The sequence below is a fragment of the Convolutriloba macropyga genome, chromosome 5 (genome assembly GCF_964194025.1).
Source record: "Convolutriloba macropyga chromosome 5, txConMacr16.3, whole genome shotgun sequence".
NCBI lineage: Eukaryota > Metazoa > Xenacoelomorpha > Acoela > Convolutidae > Convolutriloba > Convolutriloba macropyga.
The window spans coordinates 65,126,166-65,143,684 of record NC_134472.1 but is presented as its reverse complement, the minus strand read 5'-3'; the positions used below and the strand labels follow the sequence as shown (position 1 = coordinate 65,143,684).

At 34.6% G+C, this 17,519-nt stretch overlaps 2 protein-coding genes across 2 annotated transcripts in view; both read left to right on the top strand.

Moving 5' to 3' along the window:
* LOC142339548 (mitochondrial inner membrane m-AAA protease component AFG3L2-like) overlaps nucleotides 1–17,519 on the top strand; it is a 160,129-nt gene that overhangs the window by 13,733 nt on the left and 128,877 nt on the right. The window lies entirely within an intron of this gene.
* Nucleotides 1–17,519, top strand: part of LOC142340464 (uncharacterized) — a 71,245-nt gene that overhangs the window by 34,234 nt on the left and 19,492 nt on the right. The window contains exons 6-12 of the mRNA XM_075391039.1: nucleotides 2,908–3,150; nucleotides 3,749–3,988; nucleotides 6,213–6,425; nucleotides 6,700–7,658; nucleotides 11,215–11,452; nucleotides 12,722–12,994; nucleotides 16,063–16,194. Of these exons, the coding sequence (XP_075247154.1) occupies nucleotides 2,908–3,150; nucleotides 3,749–3,988; nucleotides 6,213–6,425; nucleotides 6,700–7,658; nucleotides 11,215–11,452; nucleotides 12,722–12,994; nucleotides 16,063–16,194 (2,298 nt within the window). The remainder of the gene's footprint in view (nucleotides 1–2,907; nucleotides 3,151–3,748; nucleotides 3,989–6,212; nucleotides 6,426–6,699; nucleotides 7,659–11,214; nucleotides 11,453–12,721; nucleotides 12,995–16,062; nucleotides 16,195–17,519) is intronic.

The following is a 17,519-nucleotide window of genomic DNA, read 5'->3' as shown; positions in this document are numbered from 1 at the left end:
GTTGTTTTGAACTACTTACTCTGCTATGAAAATTGCAAATTTTCGTGGGAATTAAATGTTTTTGCCTACGTTGCTTGTTTTTGTTCTCTGAAGATGATGAGATTCGAGAGCAGGTACGGTTCTCCACAACATCTAACGAAAGAAACTAAGGATTGGCCTCTATTCTGACCTTTTCTTTTTCTGATTAGGTCTTTTCTGGCCAATACTTTCAGTAAGCTAAAATTTTAATAGTTTTTTCCCAAAGTTTTTAAAATTAGAGGATTATTTGCATAACAATTGTTCATTTGCACAACGTTCAGATTGAACCTATCTTCTGTGAGCGAAGAAAATACTGATTATTAAATATTATAAAAAATATTTAAAAACTTAATAATAATATTATTGATTGAATTTGCTCAATTATCTGTCAATTTCTTACATGGTGCTTATGGCACTTTCTGACATGTTTGAACTTTTTTTGCTTCTTTTTAACAAAATTGGATTGTGATTGCTTAGACAATTGGTTTGTTGTTGAACCTGATGCAAAACTAGATGATGAAATCAGTTTGAATTCTGATGACTCGAGGTGATCGAGCTAGATGAGCGAAATGATCAAGTTAAAAATCCATTCGCTGAAATAGTTTAACTACCTCAGAGCGCAAGTGTGGTGGCAGTCAAATAAGTAGGGTTTGCAGAGGTTTTCAAAGCTAATAAGTTTCAAGTTTGAAGCTACTAAGCAAAGGTACTAAATTAAAGGTTATAAAAACTCGCCAGGAATGGATTAGCAACCACAACTAAAACACATTAGAAACACGCAAAACACGCAGATTTCTTTTTCCGTGTGTCACGCTCAAATTGTATTCAATTTTGTTTCTGCCTTTAATACCTCGAATGATCTCAAAGTATGAAATTCCTTCTATTCCAGAAAAACTATCCTTGTCAACATCAATCACTACAAAAGATACTGCTTTCACATACTGATGTCAATCTAACTGTTTTTGGAAATCTGATTTGAATTAAAAGTAGAAAAACAAAAAAAAAATGCGAAAAACTATGTTTTAAGAATTTTTTTAGTTTGCAGAGTTTTCGTTGACAAGTATCTCTGCATTGACTACTAAATTCTTATTCAAGAATTGAAGCGTAAAACATTGCTAATTTGAGATGACACACACACACACACACACACACACACACACACACACACACACACACACACACACACACACACACAAACACACACAAACACACACACACACAAACACACACAAACAGAAAAAGAGAGAGATAGAGAGAGAGGGAGAGAGGGGGAGATATAGGGAGAAAAAAGAGAGATTATTTGGTACAATCCCGAAAGACTGTAGAAGTATTGCGTATTGCATGGTTCAAGCAAAATGTTAAACAAGTTGCTTTTTTCCCAATTAAAATGTGGCCGAAATTTTGTTAGGGAATTCAAATTACCATTTTTTCATCTTTGGAGATTTTTTCACGCACTGGGTTTGGCTTGTGTTAACCTTTACTTTGTTCTGAAATAGATGTCAATGTTTTATTTAACTTTCCTGAACTTTTTTGTTATATCTTTTCGGTAATAGGATTGCATTTTTTGATGGTAAATTTAGATGTCTAATCATTATTATTTACAACTTTTGCCATGAGTTTTCAAAAAACGTTTACGTAATTCATTTATGTAAGTTAAAAAGAATAAGGGAAACATTCTATAAGTTTTCTTCAGATATGAAGCTTCTTGGTATTAAATTTCATTTTTCAGTTTGAAGTTTATACTTTTAGCAGGAAAAACTATTGAAACGATTAAAGGAGAACTGTTGCGCTTACTAAAAGAATTTAGGCTTATCCGTGGGAGCATGTATTATAAACAATTTTTCAGTCACTTTTCTGAGAAGCTCATAGAGATTAGAGCAATTTTGTGCGATTGTAATATCAGAGAAGAAACTTTTCTTAATTTAGTCAAGGTTTTCACTTTTTTCAGTTCGATAGAAGAAAAACTTTTTCCTCTTCAAACTGAACAGAGTTCACAAATAATATTTTTTTCTTCCGTTTACAAGACGCCTGAAAAGTGACCATTTGGCTTAATACCGATCTCAGTGGAGCTTTTTCTGTACAACTTATGCTCATTTGTTGTATATTTGCTGTAGTGCTAGAAAACTATTTAGCATAATTTATATTTGCTTCCGAAATATAGCATGAAGAGTTTAAATAGGAACGTTAATACAACAAAACCCGGGTCGAGAAAATTTATGTAAGAAATGTGCTGAAATGTGCTGAAACCTTACATAAAAATGCGCTGAAATGTGCTGAAATGCGCTGAGACTCGAACCCTGCTTTGCGGTGCCGCAGCCCTCACCCAATCTACTGCGCCAAAGATTCCTGACCTTCTTCCAATTTAATTTAATTTTATATTAATAGACAGTTTAAGAAGAAATGCGCTGAAATTATCTAAGAAATGCGCTGAGGATTCAGCGCGTTTCTTACATATTTTCAGAGCTTTTCAGCGCATTTTTTAAGAAAAAGTTTATAGTTATATAAGGAAAACTAAATGGTTCAAAATTGAGGAAACGTTGTCAAAAAGCGTTTAAATTAATCCACTAAATAGTTTTAAGAAATGCGCTGAAATTTGACTACATTTCTTACAAAGTTTAAGCGCATTTCAGCGCAAAATTATGTAAGACTTTTGCGCTGAACATTTTGAAAAATCAGCGCGTTATTTCAGCTCATTTCAGCGCATTTCAGCGCATTCAGCTCATTTCTTACATAATTTTAGCACATTCAGCGCACTTCTTACAAAACAACGCGCTGAAACGGCGCTGACATCTCGACCCGGGAAAACATAACTTTTAATAATAATAATTTCTGATCATTGTTTGTTCTGTTCTTCAGTGTGCTATGTGTCGTTTTATAATATTGTGTGCACAGATATGAGAATAAATCCCCTGGTTTGTGACTCAATACGGAACCCTCCATCATGTCACCCTTGTCAGACAGTGCACCCTTCTCTGAACCAACGTTCCTCCGACGACTCGTCTCATAGAAGTGACTCCTGGCTCTTTTCCAAATGTGAACAAATTGGAAACACTGTCAAAGTGCAGATGGTACCCGGAAGTGGCGATCAGTTTATAGACCTCAAATGGTGTGAAATATCTCTGCTTGGAATGGACGGTAGGAAGAAATGTATAATTATGACGTAACTCCCCGTTATAGAATACGTAACATGACATATTATATTAAAAAAAGGATTTTTCCGTTAACCACATCCCCAACCTGTCCCACTACCTTTATGCACTATATGCAACCACCAAGCTGTTGGTTCAAATGGAAAATAATTCCCAAATTTCGTTTATTGCGAATTTAGGCGGACACTATGGCAACACAAAAATTAGGAGTGATTGAGACCGTGTATTTCAGTCAAGGACTGAAACTGGAGAATAAAAGAACTTAATTAAAACTCTCGACATCCGGGAGCCATATAATTTTTTACTAGGGACTTTCCACTCAAAACCGATTAAATATTAACAAAGTTACGTCCAGATTCGATGAAATTTTGCAATTGCGGTAATGGCACGATGTTTCAGAGATCAGTGCTTCTAAAGAAGAGCAGCTTCGTATAATACGCCGGCTTTTGACCATTAAATTTGCTAAACTTGTTTTTTTAATAAAATTTCTATGAACAAATTACAGATAACTTGTTTTGTTAATTGGAGACCTGTTTGTCTTATATAATGAAATATATTTTTATATCATTAGTTTGTTTGTTTAGTATCTCCTCATGGTAAAGACAACCTTAGAATTGTGAAACTGGAGGTGGAAAAAGACAATGTCACAGATCTGAACTATGATAATGACTCTTTCTGGATGCCAAAGATAGATGGATCCCATTTGGACGACTGTCTCATTGTGTCTAAACCAAATGAATTTGACAGAGTGAAGATCCGATTCCATCTAGATGAACCCAAATACATTTCACATGTCCTCATTCTTCCTTCAGAGGATCAGAATGGTAATTTCAATCGTCTTTAAAGTTCGCGTGTCAATTAGTGCACAACAATTCCAATGAGTTCCATAAACATTTAGAAAAATCAATTTAATTTTATGAAGTTTAACTTTTTTTAAATGTTTGTAACGGGAAACTACATACCATTCATTTTGAAAAATTTTGGAAAGTTATACATACCATTACATACCAGACAAAGTGACAGGAAACATCAAACAGTAGCTCAAAATTATTTGAAATTCCCAAAGTAAGAAAAAAACATGACATTATCATCTCAAGACAAAATAATGGTGCCTCTGCTTCCAGGTAAAAAATAAGCTATAGTTCAAATTCCTAAGTCAACATTTTTTATAGAATCTTAGTCAACCACAAAAGTTCTTATCTATTCGAATCACTGGCAAAAGCAATTGTAACATGTAACATGCCAACAAATAAGTTGCAATGTAATTGTTATGTCCAAATTGATTTTGAAGTTTTGTAGTTAGTTTCAGGTCTGCCAGCTCATTTGGTGAGACAACGACTCAATGAAATCTCAATTTAATTTTCTTTATTTCATTGATGACCCAAGCTGGAAAAAATCCCTTATCATTGGACGAGTCTCTGTCGACGGAACTAGCAACTTCATAGGATTATAGGAAGTGCAATGATTGGACTTCTTCGGATAACGATAAAAATGTTTTTTAACTATTGATATAAACATTTTAATGTCTTTTCGTTTCTTGCTCTAATATGTTTAGAGCACTTTTTGTCATTATCAAGTACTCAAATGGATGGGGAAGTGGGGGTGTTTTTTAAAACGTTATAATTAAACAGAGTTAGAAAGCGGAAAAACTTTTCTTATAGAGTGAACTGATGAAGAATTTAATATTCTATCAGGTAGATTTATGGTTCTGAGTTTCTCGTTTTTGAAATTAGAGATCGATAAATCTTCAAGATTGATAATCTTTCCGGTTTTCTTATTCTAACTACATCTTTAGTAAATTAGTTGGTTTCTTATTAAAAAATAGATCGTATTTGGACGTACAGTTACTTGCTTATTTCCCGTCGAAAAGATTCAGGAATGCTGAAAAACACCTAAATTTAGAGATAACTAAAAATACGGTTCATTGCGACAAAGCAATCAACATTTTCTTGCGAAGAAAAGGGCAAGTAACCTCTCCCTTGTTCTTTGAAAAAATTTTCAAAAATCAATATATTAATTTAACATCAGAAGCAAACTCTTTTCGATTTTCGTATAGCTTTCCAGTTAAATAATCTTTAAAAAATCTAATAATTTTTTGTCAACAAAGATATTTACGGAATTGATTTATCCTTGACAACAGTTTGAGACAAAGAAAATCAACCACAATCTAGTGATAAGGAGTTTTCTGCAAAGACAACCCTGCAATGAAACATAACAAAAAAGAAACAAAAACGAAATTATGCAAAAAACATAATTGTTATTAATTAGGTTTTTATGGTTATTTGTTGAAAAATTTTTGATTACTTGATTTTTTCCTTGTTTTTGATTTTCTTTTAAATTTTAATTGCCTTTAAACTTGACCCTTATAGTGTATTAAAAGTTACTGCGTTTTTTCTTACATTATAAGTCTGAAAAGTTTTCACCGTTCACAATTCACAATCTATATTTCCAAAGTTCTACTGTAAATTAAGAACATTTCTGAAGGCCAACGAAGAATAGATAACACGTTTATTGAAAATACAACCTACAGAAAGTACCCTCTTTTTAAAAAACAATGAGTAGGCACAAAATATTTCACTTGGTAGAAAAACGAACTTCAACGTTGCATTACATAAATTAAGACTTAATTTCAAAACAAAAAGAAATGAAAAAAGTCTTTCCAATAATAATTTTTCAAGCTACATTTTTTCTTGTGTAATTATGGGACCTTCTTTGCGTGGGTTTCACTTGACAGGTTCACTTAAACCAAAAGTTCAATTCTTCTGCTTTCATGCAATACTGACTCACGAATTCTGATCAATTCCAATCGAATTAGTCCGATTTCGTCGACAGCAGGAATTGACCTGAATTGATTTCAAAAATGCAAAATATTATAAGACTTATTCCTCAAATACGAGTGAAATTCCGACCATTTTGACCCCCACTTGAAAAGGACGACTGTTCATTTCTGATTCTGTAGAATTGAAACGTCGAGTCATTGTCATTCCATAATTTTTGGTTGATCGTTTCTTGACCCGTAAAATATTGCAGTCCAAAACTGTATTTCAGACTGGACTTTTACCCAATGGACAGTGTGGTCATGTTTGGATGAGAACCAGTGTGAATTGTGTGGAACCCCGTCAGAGTACAAACAGTTCCATTGGATCTCGTTACAGTGTCACAATGGGAGAGAAGAGCAGGTCAACTTTGTCAAGATTGAGAAACCTCAAGGCAGAATAGCAGAGGGTTACAACTCTATTTGTGGAATTATACTGATAGGAAGTAAGTAAACCTGATGCACTGGGGGCAAATCAAGTTAGACAAAGCAGACATGAGTTCATCCTTGCTCCGAAAGTAGTTTTTCAATCCTTGAAAATTTAACCCTAAATTAAAAGTTATTGACTCGAAAAATGTCCAAATAGCGACGCTGATCTTTTTTAAACGTGAGTTTTTTCAACTGTTTTTTTAATAAGCTTTATATAGTATATTCCCCATTCGCTACAGATGTTAAGCGGATTCAACACTGATTTTAAAAAAAAACTTCTCTCGTTATCAGGTGACGCTGATGAGCCCAGGTTTGTCACAACTCCAGAAGTACTTACTTCGGACCAGACTTCGATATCTCTGTCGTGGAGTCTGGATAAAGATAATACAGCCATGATAATTGAACTCTATCCGGACGATGCTGGACCTATAACTGTATCCAACACAAACCAAACGCACATCCAAAACCTTCTACCTGGAACCAATTATGAGATCCATTTGAAGCCCTCAACTCAAAATGGCATCTTTGGTGACACTCAAATTATCTTTTTTCACACCAAGTTAACAAAGCCTGAAATTGTGATAACTGAACATTCGGCTGATTCGATTGGAGGATTTGTTCACATCCAAGGCAGATACGATACAGTTGAAGTGTTCATTGAACCTCAGCCAATCAAATTCAGTTCTTCATTTTTCGACCTGACTGGAAGTGAACAACTAAATTGGCGTTTTGACAATTTACTTTCAGGACACAAATATGTTGTCACAGCTGTCGTAAAACTGATCAAAATCAACGAAACAGAGACAAATTCTGCTCAGATTGAGCTGCCCTGCACCCCCATGTTTGTGAAACGTCAAATAATTCTTGACAATGGGTACGTCTTAATGACGTTAAAAGTTGACGACCACGGCGATAAATTTGTTTACAATGTCATTACAAAACAGCCAGGTGTTTATGCCGACAGCTTTCCGGTTCAGAAGGAGGTTCGGTTGAGATTCCCTCCGGCTTTGATAGGAGAGCTCCTGGACACAAATATGACTGGATTCTTGAAATGCAACCCGAGCCAAAATGTGATAGCCGTTGGGAAGATTACAAATGTAAGGATACTTGCACGCCTTACAACCTTATTTCTGGCATTTGAATATACTGGATTGCTAGATGATGACGTTCTGGTTCATGTTGATCCGGAGCCCCAAACTGGAGGACAGTCCAGATTTTGTCCTTTGGATGCTGAATGCGAAATCCGTGACGTAAGAATTAATTCGAAATTTTGATCTTTTGCTCTTCTCAATTGCTAATTTTGCATTTGCCGCTCAGTCACATTCGGAAAGTTTAAAATTATACCAATTTCTGCCAACTTCTATTTATTCTTTGTTTGAATTGAACTGTTTTCTCTGTCAGGTCAAGGTCAAATTGTCAATCATAAGATGGTTTAATAAAAAATGAAGTTCACCATAGCATGGTGAACTTTTTAACCAAATACAGGTATGATAAACTGTTTGATCTATTTCTATTTGATGTGGGCTTGTTTTCGTAAAAACTGAACTGTCGTACAGTCTTCGTTTTTTTCATGTTTTCAAAGTCATTGTTTATAATTGTCAAAATCATTGCCAATACTGTGCTTGTAATAATTTTTAAAGAAAAGCGAGCGCTACATGGGCTTTAACTGCCTAAGAATACAGCTCTGTCGGTTTTTGCTTCCCCTTATTTCCATAGTTTGAAAACATTGCATTCATTTTCACTCTCATTGCAAATATTCTTCCAGTTCTACAAACAATTTAGAATAAAATAATTTCTATTATGACAGTTTACTAAAAGTTTATCGTTTAATAGCTAAATTTAAATCAAGTTTAATTTGAAAATAAAGTTATTTTGAAAAGCATCGGGAAATTGAAGATTTTATATTTCTGTTCAACCAAAATAATTTTAACCGCCAACGTAGGACTTGCAATACAATACTATTTGACAGAAAATCAATAGTTTACAGATTTTTTGTTTTCTGCAATTTTCAACTCAAGAAACTTTTCGATTTCTTGTGCAGATCACGAACAATTTTCAAAAAAAAACCATCGACTAGTACCGCACGTTCTCGTTTCCACTAAATGGAACTGTCGGATGTTTGGTTGGTTAGACAAATTGAAAAATAAACTTCGGAATTATGATTTTGAGTTTTATTTTCATTTTTGCCAGATTAAAAGAAATTTTGCAAGATTCAATAAGGCAGGTTCTTCGATGTTAGCCTTGCAAGATCTTGAAAAAAGGATGTTAATTTTGAAAAAATCTTGCAAGATCTTGCAGGATTAACAACCTCTTGCAAGATCTTACAAGATTAAAATCCTGCCTGAACTAAGATACTTAACCAAACATCAAAGCTATTGTAAAAAAAAGAGGCTAAGTAATTTCGCATCCTTGCGAGAAATTTGTCTCAAGCAATTTATAGCTTATTTTTTTTAAACTTGAGTATTGAGCTCTATCTATTGAAATGTTGGACAAACCTCTTGTTTACATCTAAACTCGTCAATTGTCGCGATGTAATTGTTCACATTTTCCCAAAAGCTCAAAATTTTTTCACCAAAGCAGAGCTTTGAAGCTCTATAAAATATCAGGAAAAATTTATCGATCAAAAATTTTTAATTTAATTCTAATTTTAAGTCAAAATCGGATAACTATTGGCTCTTTTGCTAAGTCTATAAGGACAAAACTTAATTTACGACCTTCTTCCTCTTTCATTATGGTGAGCAATTCAAGATAATGCTTCGAATAAACCACGAGCTCTAAAGCAAAAAAATGAGAAATCTAGTTCTTTTTTTCATTTTCGTTATTCCCGAACATTTCAACAGTAGTTTTTGGCTTACCAGCAAATTCTTCTGTTATCTCTAAAAACTGCTTACCACGATATTTGTTCGTTTTTACAGTTATGTTTTTTGCACGAAGAGATGACTAATATGATTTCTGCAATCAAAATCCACGGCATCCATGTATGAAGTTCCGATATTGTTAACAAAATCTCTGTATAGAAAAGCATTGTTGTAGGATTCAAAAAAGTTTTCCAATTTGAAATGTTTTTTAAAGTTCAATAATTTTTGCTTTCAAGGACTTTGTATTACATAACTTTTGGCGTTTGAAATACGAAAATAATTTTTCACTTGGAGATAATTGATGGCTGATTTTATCTAATTTCTATAAGTTTGCTCATGTTACACACCAGCTTTAGCAACAAATTTAAAAATCGACTGTTCTCGCAAATTTTGAAAACAGTTGCTAAACAGAACATTGAGGTGTTGACTACCATTTTTTGAAGTTGATTTTGTCAAGCCCTACTGAAGTTTTACGTCAATCTGACAAGTATTTCATCTTTTTAGTCCAAAGGTCGCAAAATTGCTTTCAGTTCCAAAAGTGTGTAATGCAGAGAAGTAGGTACATGATGAGCAAGCTCACATTACTGAGCGTATGTTTTACGTTAACTGTGAAACTATAAATTAAATTTATTGTGTTTTGCTATCCAACTTATTATTTCTCTGTTCATGACGCTTGAATCACTTTCTAGAAAATGAGAGCCAAACAATAGTGCTTATCCATTTTGCCCCAATTTTGAACCGTAAATTTGATTCCATTTTTTTCATAGCACAATTCCTTCTAAAACTTCTTTTCTATGTGTCAAGATTGATCGAGATTTTAGTAAGTTTTGCCAAGAAAAGTTTATGCCTTGTCTTAATAAGATCTTGTCAAGATCATACTAGGGTGATCCAATAAATTTTTTTGCCTATCTTTCACTGGGGATACGAAAATACCGAAATAACTAGCTGTACGAAAGTGAAGATAAGCAATCCTCCTTGTACAATTTTCCATATATTTTATAAACTAATCGTTATTTAGGAATGCTAAGATAATGAAAAATTAAGTTTTAATGCAAATATGAAGAAACGTAACATTAAAAACGTTTCAAAAAAAATTGTTGAATTTTGCGTCTAGAATTTTGCTGAATTCGAAGCATGTCTGGTCACTAAAAACCAATTTTTGAAAAGATCAGTGGTCAGAATTTTTTAAATCAGATGTCTCAAATTTGTTGTATTTTAATTTGACATCGTAGAAAGCGACGCAATCGAACAGTAAATCTGCAAAATTGAACCACCACCCTGATTCACTTTCGATTTGTTATGTTATTATGACCATAGGGTTGCTTCAATTTGAAAATTCGAAAGAAATCTCCAACATCGGCATTTCTGGTTTGCATTCTAATACTGTTTTTCTGTCAAGTTTCATTTTAACTGAAAGAGCCCCAATGCTTGGTTTTATTTCGGATAAGCCCGTTTTGTTAATAGCCTGTAAGATGCGCATATTTTTATCAAATGTTTTGCCCGGTTTTAAACGATAAAAAAATAATCACTGAAGATCTAACACCATAAAATTTTTTAAGTTAGCATCTTATCAGATGCTATCCGACATTGAGGTCCCAGACGGAATCAAGTGTGTTCAGACCGAAGATGAACGCACGAGGGGGGCGTCGTGCGTTCAAAATTACATAGTCTGAAAATATCGAAAGACGGACAACCGTCTGAACATGAACGCACGAAAGTCTGGACCTGAAAGCACGTAAGATTTAACATGAACGCACGAAAGTCTGGACTTGAACGCACGAAAGGTGTAACATGAACGCAAAAAAGTTTGGACTTGAACGCACGAAAGCTTTAATATGAACGCACGAAAGATTTAACATGAACGCACGAAAGTCTGGGTTGAACGCACGAAAGGTTGGCGCCTCAACCTGGGATGATAAAAAGGTAATACTAACGAACTTTATTTCAGCTGGAAAGAGATGTAAATATCACTCTGACTGTCACTCCCAGTTTCCAATCGAACGAGGGACAACCTTACATCGCCTTCTATGAACTACCCAGTTTGGAACTGTATCAAACTGGTATCTCAAAGACACCTCTGGACTCCGATGGTCGTCAAGTGGTAATAATTGGCTTCGACGTCTATGGGCCATATATCACCCTAGATGCTACAATTCCACCATCTAAATATTTCTTACATCCTCCAGGTTTTGTATTGGTTTTTCTAGAAAAATGCTTGTACACCTAATAGCCTTAATGAGATATATCTTTGATTTTTCTGTCATAATTATTAAAATAGTTATTATCAGTTTTTCATATAATTATGCTCTAGTCTAGACGTAACCTTAAACAATGAATAAGTCCAGTGGCATGGATGTCGACAATGTTGACATTAATTACAAGGAACAGCTGATGTCTTTTCATAGCAAAATTGGTTTTTGGAGAAATAGCTGTTTTGCAACAGGCTATACAAATTAGAAAATAGTTGGAGTTTTGAGGGAAAAAAACTTCAAGGAGAAATAAGTTTTGGAAATAAATTACTATTTGAAAGTCGACCATAATGTTAGTTTATTGGACTGCGTGAAACGTGTTTTCAAAGTTTGTAAATGAAATTCAGGAAAATAAAAGATTTTTGAGCTCAAGAATAATAAATTTGGATCCATTCTGCTTCCCCCCCCAGTGTTTTTTACGACCCCCATTTATAAATTAAATGTTGTCATATAGCACGTAGCTATGTAAGAAAATAGCACGTGCGCCGGGGGGTCATAAAAGATTTAAGCTCACTAAGCTGGGGGGGGGGGGGGAACAGAATAGATCTGAAAATTTGATTCTCACAAAAGTCTGGAAAAAATAGGTTTTTTCTTGAACATCCATTCTGGACATGCCAACTGTTGGCCGGGAACCTCAACCTGGAAAATTCTACATTTTGTGTTCTGTAATTGACCATTGCAGTCCACTCTTCCTTGAATTTTGCAAAGTTATTCAAGATATGCAGTGAAACGATGTTTTGTCGGCAAAATTTTTGCATATTTTTAGCGGTGAATGAGACGCAAATTTCAATCATAATTATCATGCAGTTTGAACAGACCAGTCAAGTAAAAGTATAAAAAGATGTACGGGTTCGTATATTTTTACGACCTCTAGCACTAACCCCTGTGCGCATACAAAAAAATGAGAGCAATTTAAGGAAAGTTGTCCAGTAGGAATTTCCTCGTGGATCTTTTCCGTTTGTGCCCCCCCCCCCTCCCCAGCTTAGTGGGCGCATATTATTTGCACCACTCAGACGCACGTACCATATTTTTGCATAATGATGGGGGGGGGCATAACGTACTGGGGGGGGGGGGCACAAACAGAAAAGATCCGGAATTCCAGCTGGTCCATTATACCCGAATTTTATTCTAAGCTCCTGCTGTTAAGGAAAAGTTTAGTATCAAAAAATTATTTAAAAAACAATCAACGAATGGTGTACTTTTTAGTCTTCGAAGTCAAATGCGAGCCAGTGACGGGTGTTAAAAACACCGAAAAATGCAACTTCTCGACAGAAGGCGTGACCAACTTTGTTCCCTACGAAGTCAACTTCATGGCAGTCAATGCTGATCAGTTCCGGGCAGAGATGACTTCCCACTTTTTCTTCGAATGGAAATCACCTGTCATTTCAAACTGCAATTCATCTTTGGCACCGGAAGAGGCCGCACCTGTTGATGTGCTGAATGAACCATTTGCATTTGAGGGGGACATTGTCACGTCTTGTAAGATTTTTTGAACCCGCAGAACATTCAAATATTAATGCCCGATGTTAAGTTTGTAGAAAAAATAGTGTCGTCCAGTGTTGTAGAAAAATTGGCCAGTTTTCAAAACAGCAATTTAGTTGCAATAATAATATAGGCCTACTTAAACTCTATATATGTGATCTAAGTCCTAATAAAACTTAAACAATGGAGTTGTTTCATGTCTAAAATTTTATTTAAGGTCAAAATATTGGTTTTATTCAACCTGCGTTTCAAAGATAGTTGATTCCGAGATTGTTCTTTCAGTCTTAAGAAAATATTATGAATTTTCCAGCGAAAAGCGGAAGTTTAGAAATCAATAAATTCACGGGAATAAATCTTTATACGAGCCTTGCAATCATTTTAGACCTGATTCACTTCATGGTTTCGTTCAACTTTCGTTTCAAATAACTTTTGTTCTGATTTTGTTCTTTAGTCTCTCAATAACAATACGAATTTGTACACTTTTTCTAGGAAATTAAAGCACTCGTAAAAAATTTTTACGGGTAAGTTCATGGTTTTCCTCAGCCTCCGTTTCTGTATTATCATTCTGAATTTGTTCTCTCAAAAACACTTTTCGAACCTTTATCGAACTATTGGTTTTAATTTATAAGCTAAAATGGGACATACAGTGCTAACAGTTCACGGACGCTTGATGTTTCTTACTGTTTGCGTTAGCAGGGCCCTTAGCATAAGAAAGCTATTAAAATTAGAAAGCAGATGCAGGTGTATAGATTACATGCTTAAATGAGAACTGACCATATCAAATGTATATTGTTGGATAAAACCAGGTTCTCGGATTAAAGACCCTGTACTGTGAGTCAGTTTGCTTTTTGCTATTTGGAACTCTTGGCAAACGATTTCGAACAATGCTTGGCAACCGATTTCACAAAGACCTAATTTGCCATGTTGTAAAATCGGGCTTTAAAAGAAAGGTTGATCAGCAAACCCTTATTTTTGTTGCACCCGTATTCCAACTTAAGGCCTTTTCTGTGTATTAACTTAGTCTTTGTGGAAATGAGGAAGGAAAACTGACCAAATTAATTGCTTAAGTCGGAAGGTGCGTTGGTATTAATGTTTTTCACTTTGCCTAAATGTCACAATTCATTATCTGAACTTCCCCATTTTTACGATGAAATATATTTTTTTCAGCATCTAAACAAATATCTATACTTTAATGAGTCTCTTAGATTGACGTGAACGTTCTTCTTGAGCCTAACTTTTTATAGGTTAGAATTAGAGCACCGTTAAAAATAAACAGTTTTCTAAAACAAAGAATTAAAACGAGATCAGACGCTACAACTAAAATCTAGTCAACAAAACTTGATCAGTTCAAATTATGTAATTTTAGTTAATGGATTGATATCTTTGAATAAATTCTAAATTCCTGCACTGCGTTGTTAGTTTACTACTTTGATCGTTTTCTTGAGTTCTAGCCATTTCAATTTGATATCAGTTATAGAAAACAACCTATTCTTGTACAAAGTTGGCTGTTTTTTTGCCATCTATTTGAAACTAGGTCATATGCTTATATTGAAATATAATTATCTGCTTCGTGTTTTCTGTAAAGTAATCTCATATAATCAAATTGAAAGTCAAAACTTTGCATTTAACTATACGCTGCTGAAGGTTAGAACAATTTTCGGCTTACAATTTTTGGCCCTAAAAATATCTGTTTTTTAAAGTCATTGAAAATATCAAATCACATTAATATTGTGCAGTCAAAAATGACTTGACTTTTTCTTTTAATTTATGAAAATTTATAGGCGGCTCGAAAAAAATTTAATAAGATTTTTTTCTCAGTCGCTGAAAACGGTAACGTGGATTTCAGTAATAGCTATAGAGCTACTTTTGCTTGACTTACGAACTGATTAGTGTTCAGGCAATACTTGAGACAAGGCGAAGACGAGTTGAAACGGAGCCCAAAACTAATCATTAAGGCACCAAAGGTAGTTCTTTAATTGTTTTACATCACCAATTTAAAGAGGCGTAAATGAGTCGTTTCTCAAAGAACCATTTCCAAACATCTGAGGAACGAGCTGACAAAAACTGCTTCGCTATACCAAAAGAGTTTTCCAGCGAAGAAATTCAAATTAACACTCAAACTAGGGATGATTTCAAAGTCTCTACTTTTATCAAAGTGATCAAACTGCAATAAATTAAAAAAACGTTTACCAGACAATTTTTTTCATATGTGTAGGTTCTGCTTTTCTACTTTATCATAAGAATCTCAAAAACTTTCTTGGAAAAATTCTAGCTCTTGAGCAGAATATAAATATGAAGGCTGCTTCATATTTGAAGCCTCGCGTCTCGACTTTTACACTAAAGGTCACTTAAGACTGAAAATTACGAAATATTTTTGGTTTTATTATTAAATTTGGGTTTTTAAATCTTTGGGTTAATACGTCAAATTTACTGCATGAATTTCTTGTTGATCAAGTTCATTGGAGAATCACATTGTTTTGATTTTCGAAATCGGATTTTCTCTTATCTTTGATATGCATATTGTTTTGTTTGCTAAATTAATTGATCTTTTTAGACGTCATTGATTAAACTGAGCAAAATCCCCGATTGATTTTTCTGGAAAAAAGAAACTGCCATCTTGATCTTCTGCTTTGGAGCTTGATCAATTTGACGAAAGAGAGAATTTTTTCAATTTTTTTGTTTCCGAGAGTCATTAAATTTGCACTTTATTTACATAGGAAAATTGTAAGTTTACGTAAGGATGGCGAACATGTACTAAAATCTCGTTTGCTTGCACACTTGCACGTTGTGATACGGCAACAAACTGGCAGTGCCAGAAGTCAAGATGCAAAAAAGAAAATTTAAAGCTTTCGTCAGAAAGCTTTCGTAACTTTAAGATGTGCAAGCAGCGTATTTTAAGCATGGTTACGTGATTCTGCAGAAGTAACTTTCAAATTATGGACTGCTGGGTCACGTAACCTATACTTAACCCGTCCATCTCTATATAGCCTTTTTTTGAAGCAGGTCAAATGCTGCAAGGTCCTACAAGATACCAAAAGTTTGTTAATTTTTGTGGTTCTTTTCAGATCGGAACCTTGTTCTTGGGACCTTCAAGTTATACGACGTGGCTTGTGACGTGGTCAATATGACGTCACAACATGAGGGTCTGATTTTGGTGACTTCATTCAAATCAGGGGATACTGTTCTCAACACTTCAGGTTATAACTCTTATCAGCTTACTTGTATACTCATGGCATAGCTCTGACCAAGAGCAAGAACCCTAACTCAGCACAACAAAGGTCGAGGTGCTCTTTAATGATCAGCGGATTCTAAACGCATGGGGGGTTAAAGTTCGTTTCCATTAATCGGACAAGACCAGCCGTGAAAAATTGGGTGAACAAGTATGTACGCAATTGAAGCTCATTGCCGGGAGAATTTAAAAAACGACTCGAAGAGTATTTTCTCCCAAAAAAACCTTTGAGGAAACTAGTAATTACTAAAACTAATCATGAAAAAAATAAAATCAAAAACAAAAAAAGTTACCGGCAGAGATCAAGTTATATAAAAATTCAAAAAGTTGCCTAGTGTTTGTATAATACCAGAGAAAAACTAAATTTGCGAACCTTTCTTGGAGTTTCACTACTTCTTGTCATAATTCGCAATGAAAACACAATTTCATACCGATAATTTCATATCTCAAATCATTAATCAACAAGCGAAAAAAATTCTTTTGCGCAACAGCGTTTCTCAATCAAAAAAGAAAACAATGAAAAAAATGAGCAAATAATTACATAGCTTAAAAGTAGTATACATATCTGCCATGTTACTGGAGGGGGGGGGGGGGGGGGGGGGGGTCCGGATCCCCCCCCCCTACAAGAACTCTCACCACCGAAAAACTGATTTTCTCTTAGTGAAAGCAAGTTTTTTGGTTAAGTTTCGCCAGCCTGAGAGAAGTTCTTGGGTTAAGTTGACTGGCGAAACTTAACCAAAATACTTGCTTTCACTAAGAGACAATCAGTTTTTCGGTGGTGAGAGTTCTTGTAGGGGGGTGTCCGGACCCCCCGCCCTCCAGTAACATGGCAGACACCGGCTGCTCCAATGTGTATTTCAGAAGAAAGAATGTGCAGTACGGAGTGCATAGACTATGGTTATAGCCCGTTGTAGTAACTTTAATTTTTTTTATCTTTGAGACCATGAGAGGCATACTTGAAAAACTTTTCAAATTTTTTTTCGAAAAATTTTCAAAGTTTTTCAAAGTCCTAAAATGGTCTGAAATGGATTTTGCGCCATGAAAGAGCACTCAAAAGTGATTTTTTGTTGATTTCACTTTTTTCACCTATGAAGTATGGGGGTCGAAACATAAAAAAAATTCAAAAATTTTTTTGAAAATTTTTCAAAGTTTTTCAAAGTCCTAAAATGGTCTGAAATGGATTTTGCGCTGTGAAAGAGCACTCAAAGTGATTTTTCGTTGACTTCACTTTTTTCACCTATGAAGTATGGGGGTCGAAACATACAAAAATTACAAAAATTTTTTCGAAAATTT